General features: G+C 38.4%; 1 protein-coding gene across 1 annotated transcript in view; it reads right to left on the minus strand.

Annotated features, from left to right (window-relative positions):
• The window catches only part of AK5 (adenylate kinase 5), a 244,602-nt gene that overhangs the window by 211,926 nt on the left and 14,255 nt on the right, over nt 1–18,421 (minus strand). Inside the window, exons 4-5 of the mRNA XM_007111492.2 lie at nt 16,848–17,017; nt 16,641–16,754 (exon numbers count right to left, since the gene is read on the minus strand). Of these exons, the coding sequence (XP_007111554.1) occupies nt 16,641–16,754; nt 16,848–17,017 (284 nt within the window). The remainder of the gene's footprint in view (nt 1–16,640; nt 16,755–16,847; nt 17,018–18,421) is intronic.

Below are 18,421 nucleotides of genomic sequence, written 5' to 3' on the forward strand. Positions count from 1 at the left end.
ACACACACACACACACACACACACACACACAAGCAATACAATTAACTAGATTTTCAATGCTAAGTAGTGGTGGAGAGAAGGAGAAAAACTGCCTTAAAACCAAGGCAGTTTTTCCCAAAATGGTTGATTTCCACTTTCAATATTCTACTCAGCGGTTTCAGCAGGCTGATCTTTAGCTTACTTTCCCATTAGTAAATGAGTAGCTTTCCAAGGCTCTAGAAGACAACAGCTATTGTAAAAATGGGTCTTTTCAAACTGTCCTGGTGCCACTGAGCTGAAACCAGACTTTTGAGTCTTTTTTGGCCACAGCAACTGCCTTCATCTTGGCCTTTCTGCTCTAACAGGGAGCCAGAGTGCTGAAATATAATAACTCTAACAGGATATTTTTATTCATTTAGTGCTTTGAAATGTATGAGTGATTTGGGAAGAAACAAATCTGAGCTGGAAACACTTTCCAAATATTTCTCTCCCTCCTATCTATCTGTCTATTTATCTACCTATCCCTGTGTATGTATACACATACATGCACATGTGTACATACACACAGCCGAAATAATAATATATATCAGAATACTTGGTAGTTCAAATACAACATACTTGGGTGAGTTTTCAGAAGGCTCATTATTAAATTTTAATAGAAAGCAAAGAACCATGGATATGAAAAGGCCCACCAGAGATTTTAAACTATTATCCTTTTATTATCACTTACTCATTTCCTCATTCATTCAGTAAATATTGAGTGTTCAGTGTGTGCAAAAATAATATTAAAGAATTTCTAAAAATTTCTAGACAAGAAGAATCAATGGTTGGTTCTAATAACTTGCTTTAATGCTTAACAATTGGTACTTTAAAAGAGGTTTTCATTATATGTAATCCAAAATTATTCTCTTAAATACAAATACATTTACTCGGCAGAGAAGAATCAGACAATATACTATTGATAAAACTCTTAGACACGCTTGAAAAACAGTTATGCAGAAATGACTATGAAGACAAACAATGATTTTGAAGGAAACATCACAGAACTAATAAAGCTAAATGTGCTTTCTCCTTCAAAATAGATCCTTTGGGGAATTAAAAAGTCATTTTAATATGTTGTCCACTGTTCAAAATGTTTTTGGGACTGCCTTTTGGATCTAAGTCTAAAAGAGGTTCTTTTGCGGGGTACAACCAAGTCCTTTGAGACTAGACTTGACCTTTTCAATTGCTCGGGGAGACAATATAGTTGGGTGGAAAGAGCACTGGGCATAGAAGTGTGGGTTGCTTCTTCTAGCTCAAGAGTTACTCTGGCTTTCACATTAACTAGATTTATGAAATCCAGCCAGTCACTTAACCTCTCTGGGAATCAATTTTCTCATTTACAAAATGAGATTGGTACTACCAAGCTTTTTTAATTCAAAGATTCTTTTAAAAAGTTTTTTAAAAATGCTAAGAGTTTCCATGTAGTAAAAGCTGTACTTTTGCTGTCAGTTGATTGAGAAAGTGCTTATCTTGCCTACTTTTGTTTGCCTCTGGAATGACTCAGAACCCCAGAGGCAGAGACCACCAGTTATGATATGCAGGGTAAAGTAGCCTCTAAAATTTGTACTTCTGTGAATTTATGTACTCATGGAGGATGCTATTTAAAGCACGAATGGGGAGATTTTTCTTTTTGGCCATGATTCACACACATACAAAAGAGAGAACTGAAGACTACACCAGATTAAATGCAATAATCAAGTGCTACTCACCACATTAGAAAATTAGTCACTACTACTTTTTTGATGCAAACAAACACAAGTGTATTATCCTCTGTCCCATCCACATTTATAGAGTGGTACCAATGACTATGTATTTGAATAGAGATATCCTTCTAAGTCAATATTTTAATAAGGAATCATCATGGGAAGTTAAATAATAAGCCAGAGATGGCTCACCCTATTTTTATAATACATAGAAATTTGCCGCTAATATATAGAACTACAGTTGATTTGTACCTTGACCTTGTATTCTGTGACCTTGACCTTGTATTCTGTGACCTTGCTAAATTTATTAGTTTTGGTAGTCATTTTGTAGATCCCTTAGGATTTTCTTTGTAAACAATCATGTCATACACACCTACAGACAGTTTTGCTTCTTCCTTTCCTATACTTATGCCTTTAATTTATTTTTCTTATCTTAGCTATTATTAGAACCTCCAGTACAAAGTTTAATAGAAGTGGTAAGAGTAGACATCTCTGCAGTTCCCAATCTTAGGGAGAAAGCACTCAATATTTCACAATTAGGTATGATATTAGCTATTGGTTTTTTTATAGATGCCCCTTATCAGATTAAAAGAGTTCCTCCTGGGACTTCCCTGGTGGTCCAGTGGCTAAGACTCCATGCTCCCAATGCAGGGGGCCTGGGTTTGATCCCTGGTCAGGGAACTAGATCCCACATGCCGCAACCAAGAGTTTGCATGGTGAAACTAAAGATCCCGCATGCCACAGCTAAATATCCCACATGCTGCAACTAAAGATTCTGCGTGCTGCAACTAACACCTGGTGCGGCCACATAAATCAATAAATAAATATTAAATAAATAAATAAGTTCCTCCCTTCTATTCCCAATTTGCTGAGTTTTTTACATAAACCAATGCTGAATGTTGTCAAATGTTTTTTCTGCCATTTTGGCCAAAAAACATACTCTATAAGATTTCAAGCTTTTAAAATGTATTAAGACTTGTGTTTTGAAAACAATGTCTACTGTGCAGTAGTTGGATATTGTATTCCAGTTATGTTTATTGTTCCTCAGATCTTCCAGGTATTTACTGATGTTTTGTCTCATTTTTATGTGAAATAATGAGAAAGGATTGTTAAAATCACCAAGTATGAGTGTGGATTTGTCTGTTTCTCACCTTATTTCTGTCAGGTGTTTGATTCACATATTTTGAAACATTTTTATTAGGTATATACACATTATAATTTTCCTATCTTTCTGATGAATTGACCTTTCTATCACTATGAAGTGTTCCTCTTTATTTCTGTTAAGAATTTTTGTCTTAGAGTCTACTTTACCTAATACCAATAAAGTCATTCCAGCTTTCTTTTTTTTTCTTTTTTAAAATTTTATTTATTTATTTATTTTTATTTTTGGCTGAGTTGGGTCTTCGTTGCTGTGTGTGGGCTTTCTCTAGTTGCGGTGAGCGGGGGCTACTGTTCGTTGCAGTGTGTGGGCTTCTCATTGTCGTGGCTTCTCTTGTTGAGGAGCACAGGCTCTAGGTGTGCGAGCTTCAGTAGTTGTGGCACGTGGGCTCAGTAGTTGTGGCTTGCAGGCTCTAGAGCTCAGGCTCAGTAGTTGTGGCGCACGGGCTTAGTTGCTCCACAGCATGTGGGATCTTCCCAGGCCAGGGCTCGAACCCGTGTCCCTTGCATTGGCAGGCAGATTCTTAACCACTGCGCCACCAGGGAAGCCCCAGCTTTCTTATATTTAGTGTTTGCAGGGTATATCTTTTTCTGTCCTTTATTTTCAACCTGTCTGTGCCTTTATTTTTAAAAAGCAACTATTATAAATCTAAAGTATGTTTGTTTCTACCCAAATAATGAAAATCCCAGCTGAATCTTTCCGTAAAGGTAGGAGTCCTTTTGTAATGTAAACAACGACCCTGTTTATTTTTCATAGAAATTCAGCATCTCTGACCTTATTTTCTCATAACACGGGGCACACTTGTACACATATTTACTCTACATAGAATGTGATGTGCTTAGAGTCAGTGAGGCTAAATTGGTAGGATCTGAGAAGAGTACTGTGAGCTTCCAAAATATATGACAGCCAGCTTAATTTGAATTTATATTTTTGGTAATTACTGAGGAGACTCAAATTATAACTGCATCTGCATTTTCTCAAGGAACTGGCCTTTGCTATTAAAGACAATAAGGTAATTGGGCCTGGAAATTAAGGAAGTACAGGAGTTTCCGTTTGAATGAATCACTGTGCAAAAAATACAAAATGTTAACATTGGGAAAGCCTTTTATCACTCATCCTTATCAGGCATTCTGGGGAAATAAAACCAATGGGTGCTGGCATTTAAAAAACGAAGATATAGTTACAGAACAACGACTATATGCAGTAGCTCATTACAGGGCTGTGAGGATGACAAAAAGTAGATGCAAGACTCTCTGCCTTGGGCTTCCCTGGTGGCGCAGTGGTTGACAGTCTGCCTGCCGATGCAGGGGACGCGGGTTCGTGCCCCGGTCCGGGAAGATCCCACATGCCGTGCTGGGAAGCGGCTGGGCCCGTGAGCCATGGCCGCTGAGCCTGCGCGTCCGGAGCCGGAGAGGCCACGGCAGTGAGAGGCCCGCATACTGCAAAAAAAAAAAAAAGACTCTCTGCCTTAATGAATTTGTAATTGTGCAGTAACTTTTCCCTTTGCCTCTCTTGCTCCACTCGCCACCATTCTCTCCCCAACTCTGGGCCCTGGCTGGCTGACTTTCTGGAATCAATCAACAGGTTCTGTCACTCTGCGGTTTTCAGTTGGTTTTGGGCTGTGGTCAACATCAGGAGGAGATCAGAGGAAGGGAGGAGATGAAAGTCTGGATACCTGTTCCCTTGGTTCTGGTCCTCTGGGTTTATCATAAGCTGGCTACCTCTCTCTACTGAAGGTCAAGGCTTCGGTAAGGAAGCCTTCTTCATATATCTGTCTTTTCTCTGAGTTCAAGGAACTTCTTCCACTTACTGCACTGTGAGCCTGGGGATGGTAACTGATCCCACTTTTACCAGCCTTGTGATATTGAACTATCCTTTGTAGTTTCCTTGTGTCCTATACATACCCTTTCAATAATTTTTTTTTTTTTTTTTTTTTTTTTTTTGCGGTACGCGGGCCTGTCACTGTTGTGGCCTCTCCCGTTAAGGAGCCCAGGCTCCGGACGCGCAGGCTCAGCGGCCATGGCTCACAGGCCCAGCAGCTCCATGGCATGTGGGATCTTCCTGGACCGGGGCACGAACCCGCGTCCCCTGCATTGGCAGGCGGACTCTCAACCACTGTGCCACCAGGGAAGCCCCCTTTCAATAATTTTTAATAAAACTTTTCTGTTTAGCCTGTTTGCATGTTCTATATCTTTCCTGTTGGAACCTGACTGACACAGAAATCTAAAGAACTAATAGTTATCAATTTAAGGTACTATATGATAAGTGCTATACAAATATTACAGACAGTAAAATAGTTTTGCTCAATGAGCTGAGAGTAGAGAGAAATCTCCAAGACTTGGGATCCTAAGGGAAGGTGTCCGGGGGAGGGTGAGATTTGACAAACAGCAAAAAATGACTATCAAGGAGGGACAAATAATGAGAGAGGAAGGGCAAAAAGTGTTCAAGAGATGGTAAGACAAGCCAAGTCCATCTCAGATCAGATTGCACGGGGCAGTGATTTCACAGAGACCCAAGAACCCTATGACACTAATACTGAGAACACAGCTTATGAGAAATTCCTCCCATTCTAAGGAATTTCTCTCTCACTCAAGAAAGCAAGTGTGAAGACTAGTGAAGATAACATTATTGGGATAACTGTGGGCTTATGCTCTAATTTCAGAACTTCAATATTATTAGCAACAGCAGGCTTGCTCCATAACTATGGCAACATGCTATGGCTGAGAACCTTTGCTGTGTGCTGTTAAACACTAAATCAATTTGCACTTTAGTGTGCTTAAGAATCAGCTTTGCTAAAGATTTTTAACTTGTTAACTTGCAGATTCTTGGGTTCCACCCACGAGAAATTCTAATTCAGTAATTCTGTGAAGGGACTTGAACAATGCACATTTTTTGGCAAGGCACGTACCTGATTCTGAAACAAACCATACAGGGAGCAACATGTTTGTGGATAGTAATTAGCATTAAAGGCTTTCGACCAGAAGAATGAATTAATGACAATGGTCTTTTAGAAAGATTAATCTGGTCACAGGACACAAGACAGACTGGATGTGGAGAGAATAAGGACCAGAAAGGTGGAAAAGTGAAGACAATAGATGGAAGTTAGCACGTAGCATGAAAAGACTAGGAAGAAAGGAAATGAAGGGAAGGGACAGATGTGAGCAAAGTGAAGAATGAGTATGTATTTATTTACTGAGTGTCATGGTGTGGTGGTTTAAAACATGCTGACAAGTTTTGTTTTTTTTTTTGACACTCTCCTAATTAAAAAAAACAGTGGATTCTAAGTCCCTGCTCCTTGAATATGGGAGAATTAGTGACTAATTTCTAATAAACAGAAAGTGATAGATGTGATGCATGACCTTTGAAGCTAGGTTAGAAAAAGTGATAGGGCTTCCTCTGGCTCTCTTGGGTGACATGCCTTTGGAGCCCTGAGCTACTGTGAAGTCCAGTCACCCTGAGACCTCCACGTGATGGGATAGGAAAAAAATGCTTGCGGAACTCCAGCTGTTCCAGACCCCAGCCATTTGAGTCTTCCTCCCAAACCAAGCATCAGACATGTTAGTAAAGAAGCCTAACTCCAACCACCATTTAAATATGATGTCCTGAGAGATCGTGATATATGTATATGTATAGCTGATTCACTTTGTGAATTCACTTTTACACCATCATAAAGCAATTATATTCCAATAAAGATGTTAAAAAAAAAAAAGCAAGCTTAAAGTCATTAATTCCAGGGGGAAAACATCCACATTTTCTTTACTATTTTGCATGAGCATGCTAATGCTTAGAAAAAAATTTGTTAATTAAAATTAAATCACTCCCCTTTAGAAGCAAATCAAATTTGTCTCCCTTAGGGATAGCAAATCAAATTATGAGTCTGTCAAATCAATTCACTACGAAAGTAGGATGACAGCCCTCTGAGCATTTTTTATTTGATCTCTAAGCATTTTTTAAAACTATATTTATCTAGTTGAGAATTTCTCATATATCCAGTCTCACTCACTCCAAGTCAGAACTTAACTCTATTCTTAGACTCCTTTTAAATGGCAAAGGTGAGGCTAAATTACACATCCTAGAGGAAATCACAACTAGAAGAAGAATAAATTTTTAATTGTCGTATGTACCTGCTCCAGCAGGTCTCACCCTCTTTTATCCCACAATGCGTGAGAAATGGAATTCACAAGAGCTGTGTCTGTCCTGGGCCACAACCCTTGGAGGCACAGTTCCTGGAGTCCTTTTTCTGTTACTCAAGAAGCCTGAAGGGATGCAAATGAGTAAGACTGACATTATTATAGGGATAATCTTGGGTCATTACTTTATTTAAAATAAATATTTCCAAGCAACGGCCAAAGCTAGGGTGTCTTGAGGGGGCTTTAAAATCCCCTCCCCATTACCTCCTTCACTTGACCACTTATTCCACTACAACCCAAGCGAAAATGCCTAGTGCCTGTTTTCACTAAGCATCGGTACTTTAACTATGAACACCACACCTCAAAACACGTCTCAGGAAACAAACCACGGTGAACTGCTGCTTTAAATGAGAGTTTGAATTTGCGTTAAAGAAGCCATTACTTCAGTTATTCTGCTAATGATCTCTGATGAATCAGACATATTTAATCCCCTAGTCTATAATTCCTCAAGTGTGATGTAAGCACCCCAGAAGATGGCTCAAGATGATGAACTGCAGTGCAGGAAGGAATATTAGATCTTCATTTTAAATCGATTTTTAAAATTTGACAAGTGGGAGAAATTAAGCTTCACAAATATTTAATATATAGGCTGACAGTGTGGCCCCCACTATGTCAGACAGCCATATGTCACTTCTGGAGGGTCTGCGTATATTTGTGAGGTTGTTTTTTTTTTTCTTTTTGGTGACAAAACAACAGTTAAAATCAGCCACAGCTGAGACAAGGGGCGGACCATGGGGAGGGCCATGGCACTGTGGGGTACGGACTCCAGTGTCTTCTAAGGGCCAGGCTGGTGATGCAAAGGCGAGCTACCGACTGGGGTGGGAATGAGGGATTGCCATGAACTGGAGAGCATGTACACTGTCCCATGCCAGCAGCACTACTCAGATGTAGGAATGTGGACTGGGAGCTACCAAATCTCCAAAAGTTTCCAGACAAGCCAGAACTCTGCCTTTTAATATGCAATCTTCCGAGTTTAGAATTTGATACACTCAAAAAAATTGTCTGAAGTCCGCATTCAGCCTGAGGGCTGCCAGTTTGGGATCTCAAGTTGACAGAAAGCTAGTGGTCTTGAATATCAGTATCCCCTTCCTTGGAATCCTAGCTCTGACTTCACTTGCTGGTGGCTTTAGACAAGTTACTTAACTTGTCTGAGCTTCAGTTTCCTTACCTTCCATGACGCTAATATTTATTTTCCACTTCCAACCAACAAACATTTAATGGAACCCAATACAGTAAAGGAACGTGCTACGTTAGCAGGGCAGGTTTGGGGGTCACGGGGGTGAGAAAGGAAGAAGAATGGAAGGAAGTTTACAGCATAAATGACACAGAGAAAAGAATAGGATCCTGTCTGAGGGGAGAGACAGACAGATAGATACGCTCACAAACACAAACACTAATTCCACAAAGATCAACTGAACACTAAGAAGAACTGGTTAGAAAAAAGTTATCTCATTCATAATAGTAGCAAAATTAGGAAAAAAAATGTACAAGACTTTCTATGGAAAACTATAAAACTTTACTTACTGAAGAACATAAAACAAGACTTGAATGAATGGAGTGATATGGTAATGTTCATGGATGGGAAAATGTCAGTTCTCTGAAAATTAATCTGTATAAAATATAATCTATATTGAAACTCGAATAAAAATCCCTACAGTTTTTAATGAGTCTGACAAATTGATTCTAAAATCCATAAAGAAGAGTAAATGCATAGGCATAGCCAATTTAGAAAAGAAGAAGGGGAGGGGTCTGTCCTTCAGGCATCAAGGTATAATTTAGATTTCCTTGATTGAAATCATGATATTGATGCAGAAATATATAAACAGACAAAGCAAGTGAGGCGAGAAGCCACGTACCAGACCCATGTCTATACAGGAAGAAGTCATTTCAGTGGAAAAAAGATGCACTAGTCAACACATGATCTTCGGACCATTGGATACATTTTTAATTTCCATTTAAAACATACAATAAAATTCTATCTCTTCCTCACGCTATATACAACAATTAATGCAGATAGAATAAATACCTGAACCTTCAAAAAAAACCTAAAAATAGCTAGAAAAATATAGAATATTTTTGAGACTATAGGGAACGCTTTCTTAAGATCTAAATGCAAAAGCCAAAAGGAAAATTCTAATAAATTTACCACATTGAAATTTAAAACTTCTGTAGGACAAAAGATAGGACATGATTCTGTATGTTTTTCAAACATGATTTAGAAAAATATAAATGGAGGAAAATATAATCAAGATATATAACAAAGAATTATTATCATGAATGTTCAAATCACTAATAAAAACTCAAGTAATCCAAGAGACCAAGCTTATGTTTTGGCAGTTCTAAAAAGAGGAGATGCAGATGGCCAGTAAACACAGTTTCTGAAATATTTCAGTTCACTAGTCATTAGGAGAATATAAATTAAAATAGCAATACAAAAACATTTCTAATCTATCAGGTAACCGAAAATAAAATTTGAAACTAAGTATTGGTGAGATCAGGGAAATAGGAAAGAAGTAATCATAAATTTATAAGATCACTTTTTAATAACATGTTAACAAATTTAAAATATAGATTTAAAACTACACACACACACACAACACACACACACACACACACACACACAGAGCTTCCCTCTACCCTAGAAAACCCATTTCTAGAAATATTCCTGAGAGATCTTTTTGAGATATGCAAAGGGAGATGTGTGCAAGGATGTTGATCACAGTGCTGTTGGTAATAGCAGTAATTTTAAAGCAACCTGAAATTCCACTAATAAAACATGATATATTTATAGGATGCAACATTATGAAACAGTTATAAGAATGAGCTTGGTCTATATGTATCAAAACAGATGGAGCTCAAAAACAGAATGCTCAGGGAAAAAAAGCAAGTTATGGGATGATATAAATAGCACTGAGGAAATAGCAGGAGCAGGTCACTGCAAAAAACAGGAAGTAGTCCAGTGTGGTGTAGAATGAGTAGGGAGATACATAAAATTGGAAAATTAGCTGGGGCCAGATAGTTGAATGTATTGTTAATTACTGTCAGTTGTTTTTTTGTTTTTGTTTCTTTTAAATAGATTTAGTGTAAGCTTTCCACCTTCATTTTCAAAAATAGCACCATAGAGTTCTTGGTTTCAGCTTCACTGTGTTGTTAATAAATCCTCGTTACAGAAATCAAGCTTTTCTCCCCACTCCCAGCTCGTGAAATATGAAATTCTACAACCTTTAAAAACCAACTTGCTTAGGTTCTGAATGTGGACTCTAAACTGTCTATTGAAATCTTGGCTGTGCAGCGTGTTTGGTTGGTGGTGAAAAGATCTGAGACTTCCCATTCCTGCCTATCTGGATTCCCTTCCCCTCACTAACCTGTTATCTCTTTCCAACAATCAGGCCAAAGATGAGAAGAAATGTTTCAGATAGGAAGGAAAATGCAAGGAGGAGAAACTGGGCTAGACTATGGTGATAAGGAGAGTCACCATGTCTCCTCTCAAACGGCAGGCCTGAGAGCTGGGAGAGCTCAGCTCAGGCTGAGAAGCAAGGGCAGGAAGGAAAGACGGGGCACAGATGTCATTTGTGGTGCGAAGTGCTGGCTGTCTCTCAAAATCCGTTTTCCCCTCTTCCATAATAACAGCTCTGTAGCCAGGCCCATGCGTGACCACGTGACTCTGTGTCCCAACCTTCCTGATAGTTAGGATGTAGCCATGTTTCTTAAGTCCTCATCAATGGACTGTGAGAAGTGATGTGTGCTGCCTTGGGGTCTGGGACTTAAGCAGTTGAGCACGTACCTTCTCCACTCTTCTCCCTCTTCTAACCACCTGGAAGTAACCATGGCAGTGACCTAGCTTGCACCACGCAGATGTCAACCATGTCCCAGGGCAGTGGTTATCAAAGTGTGCTCTCGAGACACCTGGGGATTGCTGAGACCCTTTCAGGGAGGAAACAGATCAAAACTATTTTCATACTAACACTGAGAAACTGTGCGCCTTTTCACACTCATTCTCTCACAGATGTACAGGAGTTTTCCAGGGGCTACATGAAGTGTGATATCATAGCAGCTGGACTGCAAAAGCAGACATAAGAATCCAGCTCTCTCATATTAAGCTAGAACTTAAAGGGATTTGTAAAAATGTAAAGCAATGTTTCTCATATCATTTTTTTTCTTTTTTTAGTTTTGGAAAACATGGTTCCTTTTCATAAAAATGTGTTATCTTTGTTAACCTGTATGGATTTATGGTAATTTTTAATGACTTAATATTTAAAGATTTCAGTTTTAATTTCTCATATGCTAAATATCAACAGATATAGTCCATGTACATGAAAGCTTTTTGAATTCTTTAATAATTTTTAAAAGTGGTAAAGGGTCTTATGACCTAAAAAAACTGAGAACCATTGCCCTAGGGGTTGGAAGAACAATAACTTGGAAAGAACCTGCATCTGTGAATGAATGTGAGGACTGAAGCTATGAATGAATGAGGGCCCTCATTCACGGAGAGGCTGTCACATACAAGAGAAATAAGTTACTGTGTTACTCCACTGTACCACTGTCTTTTTATTATAGCATCTTGGCTTCACTCTAGATAATACAGACAATAGTCATATGAGTAGGGCACTACTACATCAAATACTAAATTATATGGTATTGGTTTTCTTTGTCAATAAAGGTACAGATATTTTAGATTGGAAGCTGGTGACCCTTGTTATACCATTGCAAAATGTTTGGTATAACTATTGTGATAACTTGGAAGGCAGACCATGTTCTTATGGAGCCCATAGTTAGAGATGAAATGGCTAGAAAGAGCTAGAATGTTAGTATGTGTTGATGTTCTCTGTTGTGTTTGGCAACATATAACAAGAAAAAGATAAGCCCAAGAAAGAACTGACCAATTTGCAAGCAGATAAAGAAAAAAGAAAGTATCGGGTAATTTAAGACCTCATAAGATTGAAAAAGCCAACTGCTTCTATACCTCTAGACAGCAGAATATATGGCTAGTGTTGCTCAAAGAACTCCCAATAACTACCCAACTCCTTCCAAAAGTAGGGACCCAGCCCTAAGGCAAAACCCAGACTAAGAATGTGCCTTCCTACCCAAGCCTGTTGTTTTATATGGCCTCAAAGTAACTGCCATCAAGATGAGAAAACAAACAAAGCAGATTAATATCTATTGATATGTCCAGAAAAGAACTTTGAATGTAGTTACAGGTACATGGAACTACCTGCAAGCAAAAAGAGCAGAAGCCTACCAAATTTTTGAGAAAATGCAAAGCAACTACAAGCCTAGCCAGAAAAAGCTTGTGTATTTTTCTCACTTAAAATACCTCCCCTAAGGAAGGCATAGTCTCCAACACATCACTTTGATGTGACCTGTGACCATGCAGAATAATAGACAATAAGGAGAACTTCTCAGAGGGCCAGGGGACTCAGAAGAGAACAGGCAAAGAGTTACTCCTTGAGAGAGAAAATGGAGTCACCAACGGGCTAAGCCAGGAAGTCACTCCACTTTCAGGGCAGAGACCCTTGGCAATCCCTGCCTCACAGGATTTATTTGTTGTGGTTCAGGGACTACCATTTATATTGACCAAATTCCCTTTTCTGAATAGGAGCCTCTATTTCCCTTCTTCTGGCATTACTCCTCCATTGCTTATTGTTGGCAGGGAGGTTAGATAACTTGATGTTTATAGGTGTCTGTGATGAGGAGTCAAATCTGGACCAAATGGAGAGAACTGAATATCAATAAAGATTCTCGACTTTTGAACTAGATGATGGGGTCCTGGGCTGTGTTCTTTAGGGAGCGAGTGAGTACATTCTGTGTGGGAAGAAGGGAGCTTGGAGACATTTGGATGGTCAGAGGGGCAAGCTTGGGTAGAAGCTGCTAGTCAGTTCTCCCATCCTTCCACAGTAATAGAACCGGACTAAGTTTCCCAGCCTGCCTTGCAATTACAACACATCTAAATTCTCAACAACGTCATGTGAGCAGAAGTGATGGATGCCACTTCCAGATCTGGGACTTCAGACCTTCATGTTCTCTTCCCCTTATGTGCCAGTTGGAACCCATATGTGATGGCAACCCTGCTTCGATCAGACAGATGATGACATGGTCTAGGAGGTGGCAAAACAACAACTTGGAAAAAACCTAAATGATCTCAAGGAGAAAAGCTGCCCAGTCAATCTGGACTGTTCACGTTGACATTTTTCCCTATGAGAAAAAAAAATACACTTCTCTGTCCACTTAAGTGTTAGGTCTTTTTGTTACAATAGTCTTACCATCACTAGTGTATATGGCTGATGTCAGAAATCCATCTCTTCTTATGCTTTGGACCTGTGAGGAAGGCTTGGGGAAAAATTTCTGCCTGTGTGTTTATACATGCCCACATGTTCAGTAAAAAAAAAAAGCTGGTTAAAGAAAAACTTTAAGGAGTGTGGTATAATAAAATATATATATTTAGTGTTTGTCCCTGATTCCTGACACAGAGCTTCTAAAACACTTGGAATTTCCTGAGTTATAGGAATGTCTTGTTGTTCGTAATTAGCACCTTCTGACTACACTTGAGTCTAAGCTAATGAGGTGACTCAGGGCAGGGCCACTGGATAGCCTCAGGATGGAGGTGGCTTGCTGGAAAGACCAAGCATGAGACCAGAAGGTGAGAACTTTCAGCCCCACTCCCCCGCCTCCATGGAGGGGAAGGGGATTTGAAGACTGGGTTATAAAAACTCTTCAGCAATGAAGTTTGGGGAGCTTTTGTGTTTGTGAACATACTGACGCGCTGGGAGGGAGGTGCACCCAGAGACGGCATGCAAGGTCCCCATCGTCAACTCCATACCTTGCCCTACACATCTCTTCTGTTTGGCTGTTCCTGAGTTGTATTCTTTATAATAAACTGGTAAATGTAAATAAAGCATTTTCCTGATTTCTGTGAGTTGGTCTAGTGAATTATCAAATCTGAGGGGGATGTCATGGAAAGCTCCAAATTTACAGCTGTTTAGAGAGAATACAGATGCCCTTTGGACTTTTGAATGATGTCTGAAGCGGGGGGCGGTCATGTAGGACTGAGCCTTAACCTGCAGGGTCTGTGCTAACTGCAGATATTTAGTGTCAGAGTTGAATTCAATTCTTGGACATCTAGTTGGTGTCAGAGGATTGGAGAATTGGTGTGGAAACTCCCCACACATTTGGTGTCAGAAATGGTACCCCAAAAATGACATCACAGGAGCTTAAGTCTACATAGGGTGTGGAGTAATAGGGGCTGATCCTAACGCTTTGCTTTACATAAACCCTGCAGCTTTGCCTCTGTACTCTCCGAACTCCTGCAGCTCATCAAAGGCAGCACCAACTTCAGACACCACTGGACTGCTTGAGCGGGTAAGAACCTCTAGGCTGCTACAGTGGCAACCTAAGAAAATGTTACATTGGACTTTTCTAGCCTCAGGTGTGGCTCAGAACAGTAAATGCAAGTGACTGTACATTCTACAGAGAGATACCAGACCATCTCATGGAACCTGCTAGCAGGTGTCCCCAAACTGACACCGTGACCCTTCACGCATTGTGGTGAAGGCCCATCACTCATGACCAGGCTATAGAAGAGAAGGTGGAGATTGATCAGGTATGCAGAGAGAGCTGCTGGAGAGTCATGCATTTTCTGCCCCTTCCTCACTACTTGCCCCACTGCAAGCAACATGAGGAAGAATTTCAGGATTCTGAGACATCACTTTAGGTTTCTGAGCCTCAACCAGGCCCAAGCTGAGGATAGCAGACATGTTAAACTGAATGAGAAACTGAAGTTTTGATTTATATTGGACTGGGCTTTTTTTTAATTAAATTTTTTTCCGGCTTTACTGAGATATAATTGTGGACTGGGCTTTTGAATACCTAAAAATGAAACTATCAGGAAAACTGACCAGGAAAACTCTAGGATCTGCCTGAGTTATAATCCAGGGGAGAAGCAAGAGACACAGCATGTTTGAAAAGCAATAGACAGAAAGAATCACTCAGCTTTTCTGCTTGTACTCGCCAAGTGCATTTCATTTGAAATGAAGTGTGGACCAGGTTTGGGTGTGAATTCCTGCCTGCCTGGCTCTCAGGCTTCCACTGTAGCCACGAATCACATGGAATGGCTGACATAGTACCCATTTTCAACAGCAATATCATTTGGCAGCAATAGCAAAAACAAAAAATTGATTTTTCTAGTTTTTCTCTCTTCAAGGCCAGAGCAATTAGAACCAAGCCCGTAAGCTGAGTAAGAAGAGGTTCTGGACTTGCTGTGGGAGGGAGAGATCTGAGAAGGGGAGAAAGATATTCCAGCACAATAAGCATCCCCAAAACAGTTAATGTGAATATTCAAAGACAGCTTTCATGAAGCTATCTTTGGCCTTGAACTGCCTAACTCCACACTTCTTTTATATGAGACATAAACTGACAACTTATTTGACTTAGTCCTCCTTGATATAATATCGGTCATATATTAAAGGCTTCTCTAAATAAGAAAAAGAAAAACAAGTTTGTAGAAAAATAGGCAAAGGAAAGCAGGCATTCACACAGGGAAGAAATACAAATGGTGAATAAGTATCTGAAAATATACTTAACCTCAGTAATAACTCAAGAAATATAAAAAGTGAAATACTGTTTCTTACTTAACAGGTTGGCAAAAATTTTAAATATGAATTATATCTGGTTGGAAAGGGTCTGGAGAAATATACTGTTATTCAACATCGATGGGACTATAACTTGGAAAATTCTTTTTGGAGGATAGTTTGGAAATAGCTATGAAAATTAAAACTGCATTTGTATATGAGCATGCACACATGTCCATGCCTGGGTGTGTAAAAGTGTAGTATATAGAAAAAGGCCTGGAAGGATATATAATAAGCTTAACACTATTTCTATTTCTCAGGAGAGGATGGGCAGTGGAATGGAAGAAGGGTATTAATGGACGTTCACTTTTTACACCAGGACTTAAAATTTGTTATTTTTGTAATTAACATTTTTCAATGAAAAATTAGACACACTAGCTTTACAAAGATTAAATAGATATACAAAATATTTTAATTGATTTATTTCTCTTTCAAATAGATTGTTGGGTATTGAGCAAGCATAGTCTACTCAAATTTGAGTAAACTTTGGCAAACTGAACCCTACCTTGTTATAGATAAGTGGTTTAGTGTTTCATGCCCCGGTGAAGAGGGCTTCCTTAACTGGTAAGACTGTGAGTGTAGGGTGATATTTTATATCCCTGGGCAGCACTGAATAAGGCTTGTTTTAAGTGATTAAAGATTAAAAATACTATCTTAGGGAAAGTATTCTGAAGTAAAGGTTAGAGAGATTTGCATTTTTGATAAAAAATAATGAATTCTATTATTGGTTTTTATCTTTTCTCTTTGGCAGAGACTGTCTTCAGTTTTTAAGCATGTGTGCCAACGAAATGACCTTCTGCCAACCCAAATGAATGTACTTGTTCATTTTCAGATTAGAATTCATTCCAAATAAGAGCAAGTCTTCCAAGAAATATATATATTTTTTTAATCTCAAAGATTTAAGCAAAAAAAGATCATTTAAAAGATAAGGAGATATTCTTACTTGGTCCTCAAAAGATAGAGCCTGGGCAACATCTCTTGGAAATCCATCAATAACAATGCCCACTTCCTCAGGCATTTGCATCAATTTTTGTTTTATCTCTGTAATTGTTGTTTCCTTTTTTAAGAAAAAAGAAAAACTACAGTTAAACTTACGCTCACAAGTGGTATAAAAATCTTTGCAGAATTGAAGCAAATTATACGACAGTACCTGAGGGGCCAATTCTCCAGTGGTAATTATTTTGGCAATAAGACTCCATTTCCTATTGCTGCTGGTACTGTGGATCTTCTTCCTTAATAATTCTCCCACAGAAATGTATTGAAATCCATAACGTTCAGCGATTTTCAAACTCTGAGTACCCTTTCCACTTCCTGGACCACCTATCATTTAAAACAGGCAAAATTAGGACCTTCTGATACAATAAGAAACACCCTTTCATACAACTATTATCTTCATCTTGAGATGCAGAGTCTAGACCAGTACCAGGGCAGAAACCATTCTACTTGTGGCATCTCAGTGCTACCTCTGAATGCAGAGAAGGTGTAGATTTAGCCGAGGAAAGGGTAGAATTGTCGTGATTTGATTGTATTGATGAAAGAGACATTTTTTCCCGTACCGATTTTAGTAAACTACTAGTTTTAAAAATTGAATAATGCAGTTGAAAGAAACCGCTTCCATTTTTCTGTGTAAACTCTAATACTTTTATCCTCTGTAATCAAAGAAAAATATATGCGATACGAAAAACAATGACTGCAATGGCAGAAATGTGTTACATCCGAACAAAGAGTTAACGTGCAGTTTCGTGAAATGTAAAAATTAGTTTTAACCAAAAGCACACCAATATTGACATGGCTTATTTAAATCTTTCTTTGAATTGTCTGTTCATTCATCTCCTTGCCTTATATCCTTTAAAATTCAAAAGAAGTTTTATGCAATAAATACGCAGAGTGAATGGGAGAGATCTTTAAGGTAGAACAATTTCATAGAACACATGATAGTTTTGATTTTGTGATACATTAGCATGAAATAATCAATATTTTGCAACATAAATCAATACCAATAATTGGTAACTGCCATTTATTTTTTAAAAGCATAAGGACTAAAAAATTATAAAATGTATGTCTCAGATTTTATTTCCAAATCATATTACATTATTTTAGTAAATTTATAATTTGAGACAACCTAGACTAATTGGAATCTAAAGTCTGAGCAAATTTCAAAATAAAGCACATAACAATCATCCCAGTCTGATTTGTTATTTGTTGGCAATTATAAAAATAAAATATTTTAAAATACTTAATCATAAATTATTGACTGTAGAAAAAATATTTTAAAAAGTCAATGATAATAAGTAATGAACTGTTTTTGGTGATATTCACTGAAACATAATTATAACTGGTTAAGCAATATTAAAAATAAAAATTCAGTAGAAAAGTGAGTTGATGTTCTCTCTACTAATTCAATTTATCAAGTTTTTTGGGGGGCAGCAATCATTTTACATACCATTATTTAGTACATTTTTTAAAATTCTTGTTGCAAATAACATAAGCAAAAAAGAATGGTGTTTGCTTCGCTTTGTTCTGGATTTTGTAAGAAGAGTTCTGAGTGAGTGAACTTTGTTGGCTAGGGCTTATTTCCTCTTTAAAAATTTTAATGTGCAGAATTCTAAGATCAGCTAGTATACTGAGACCCTTTCCTTAACCTCAACCCCAAATAATGATCCTAATAAAAATGGTTTTCGCCTTTTCATTGCCTTATTAAACTTATGATAGAAATTTGTTTAC

This window comes from Physeter macrocephalus, chromosome 4, assembly GCF_002837175.3.
Source record: "Physeter macrocephalus isolate SW-GA chromosome 4, ASM283717v5, whole genome shotgun sequence".
NCBI classification, from domain to species: domain Eukaryota; kingdom Metazoa; phylum Chordata; class Mammalia; order Artiodactyla; family Physeteridae; genus Physeter; species Physeter macrocephalus.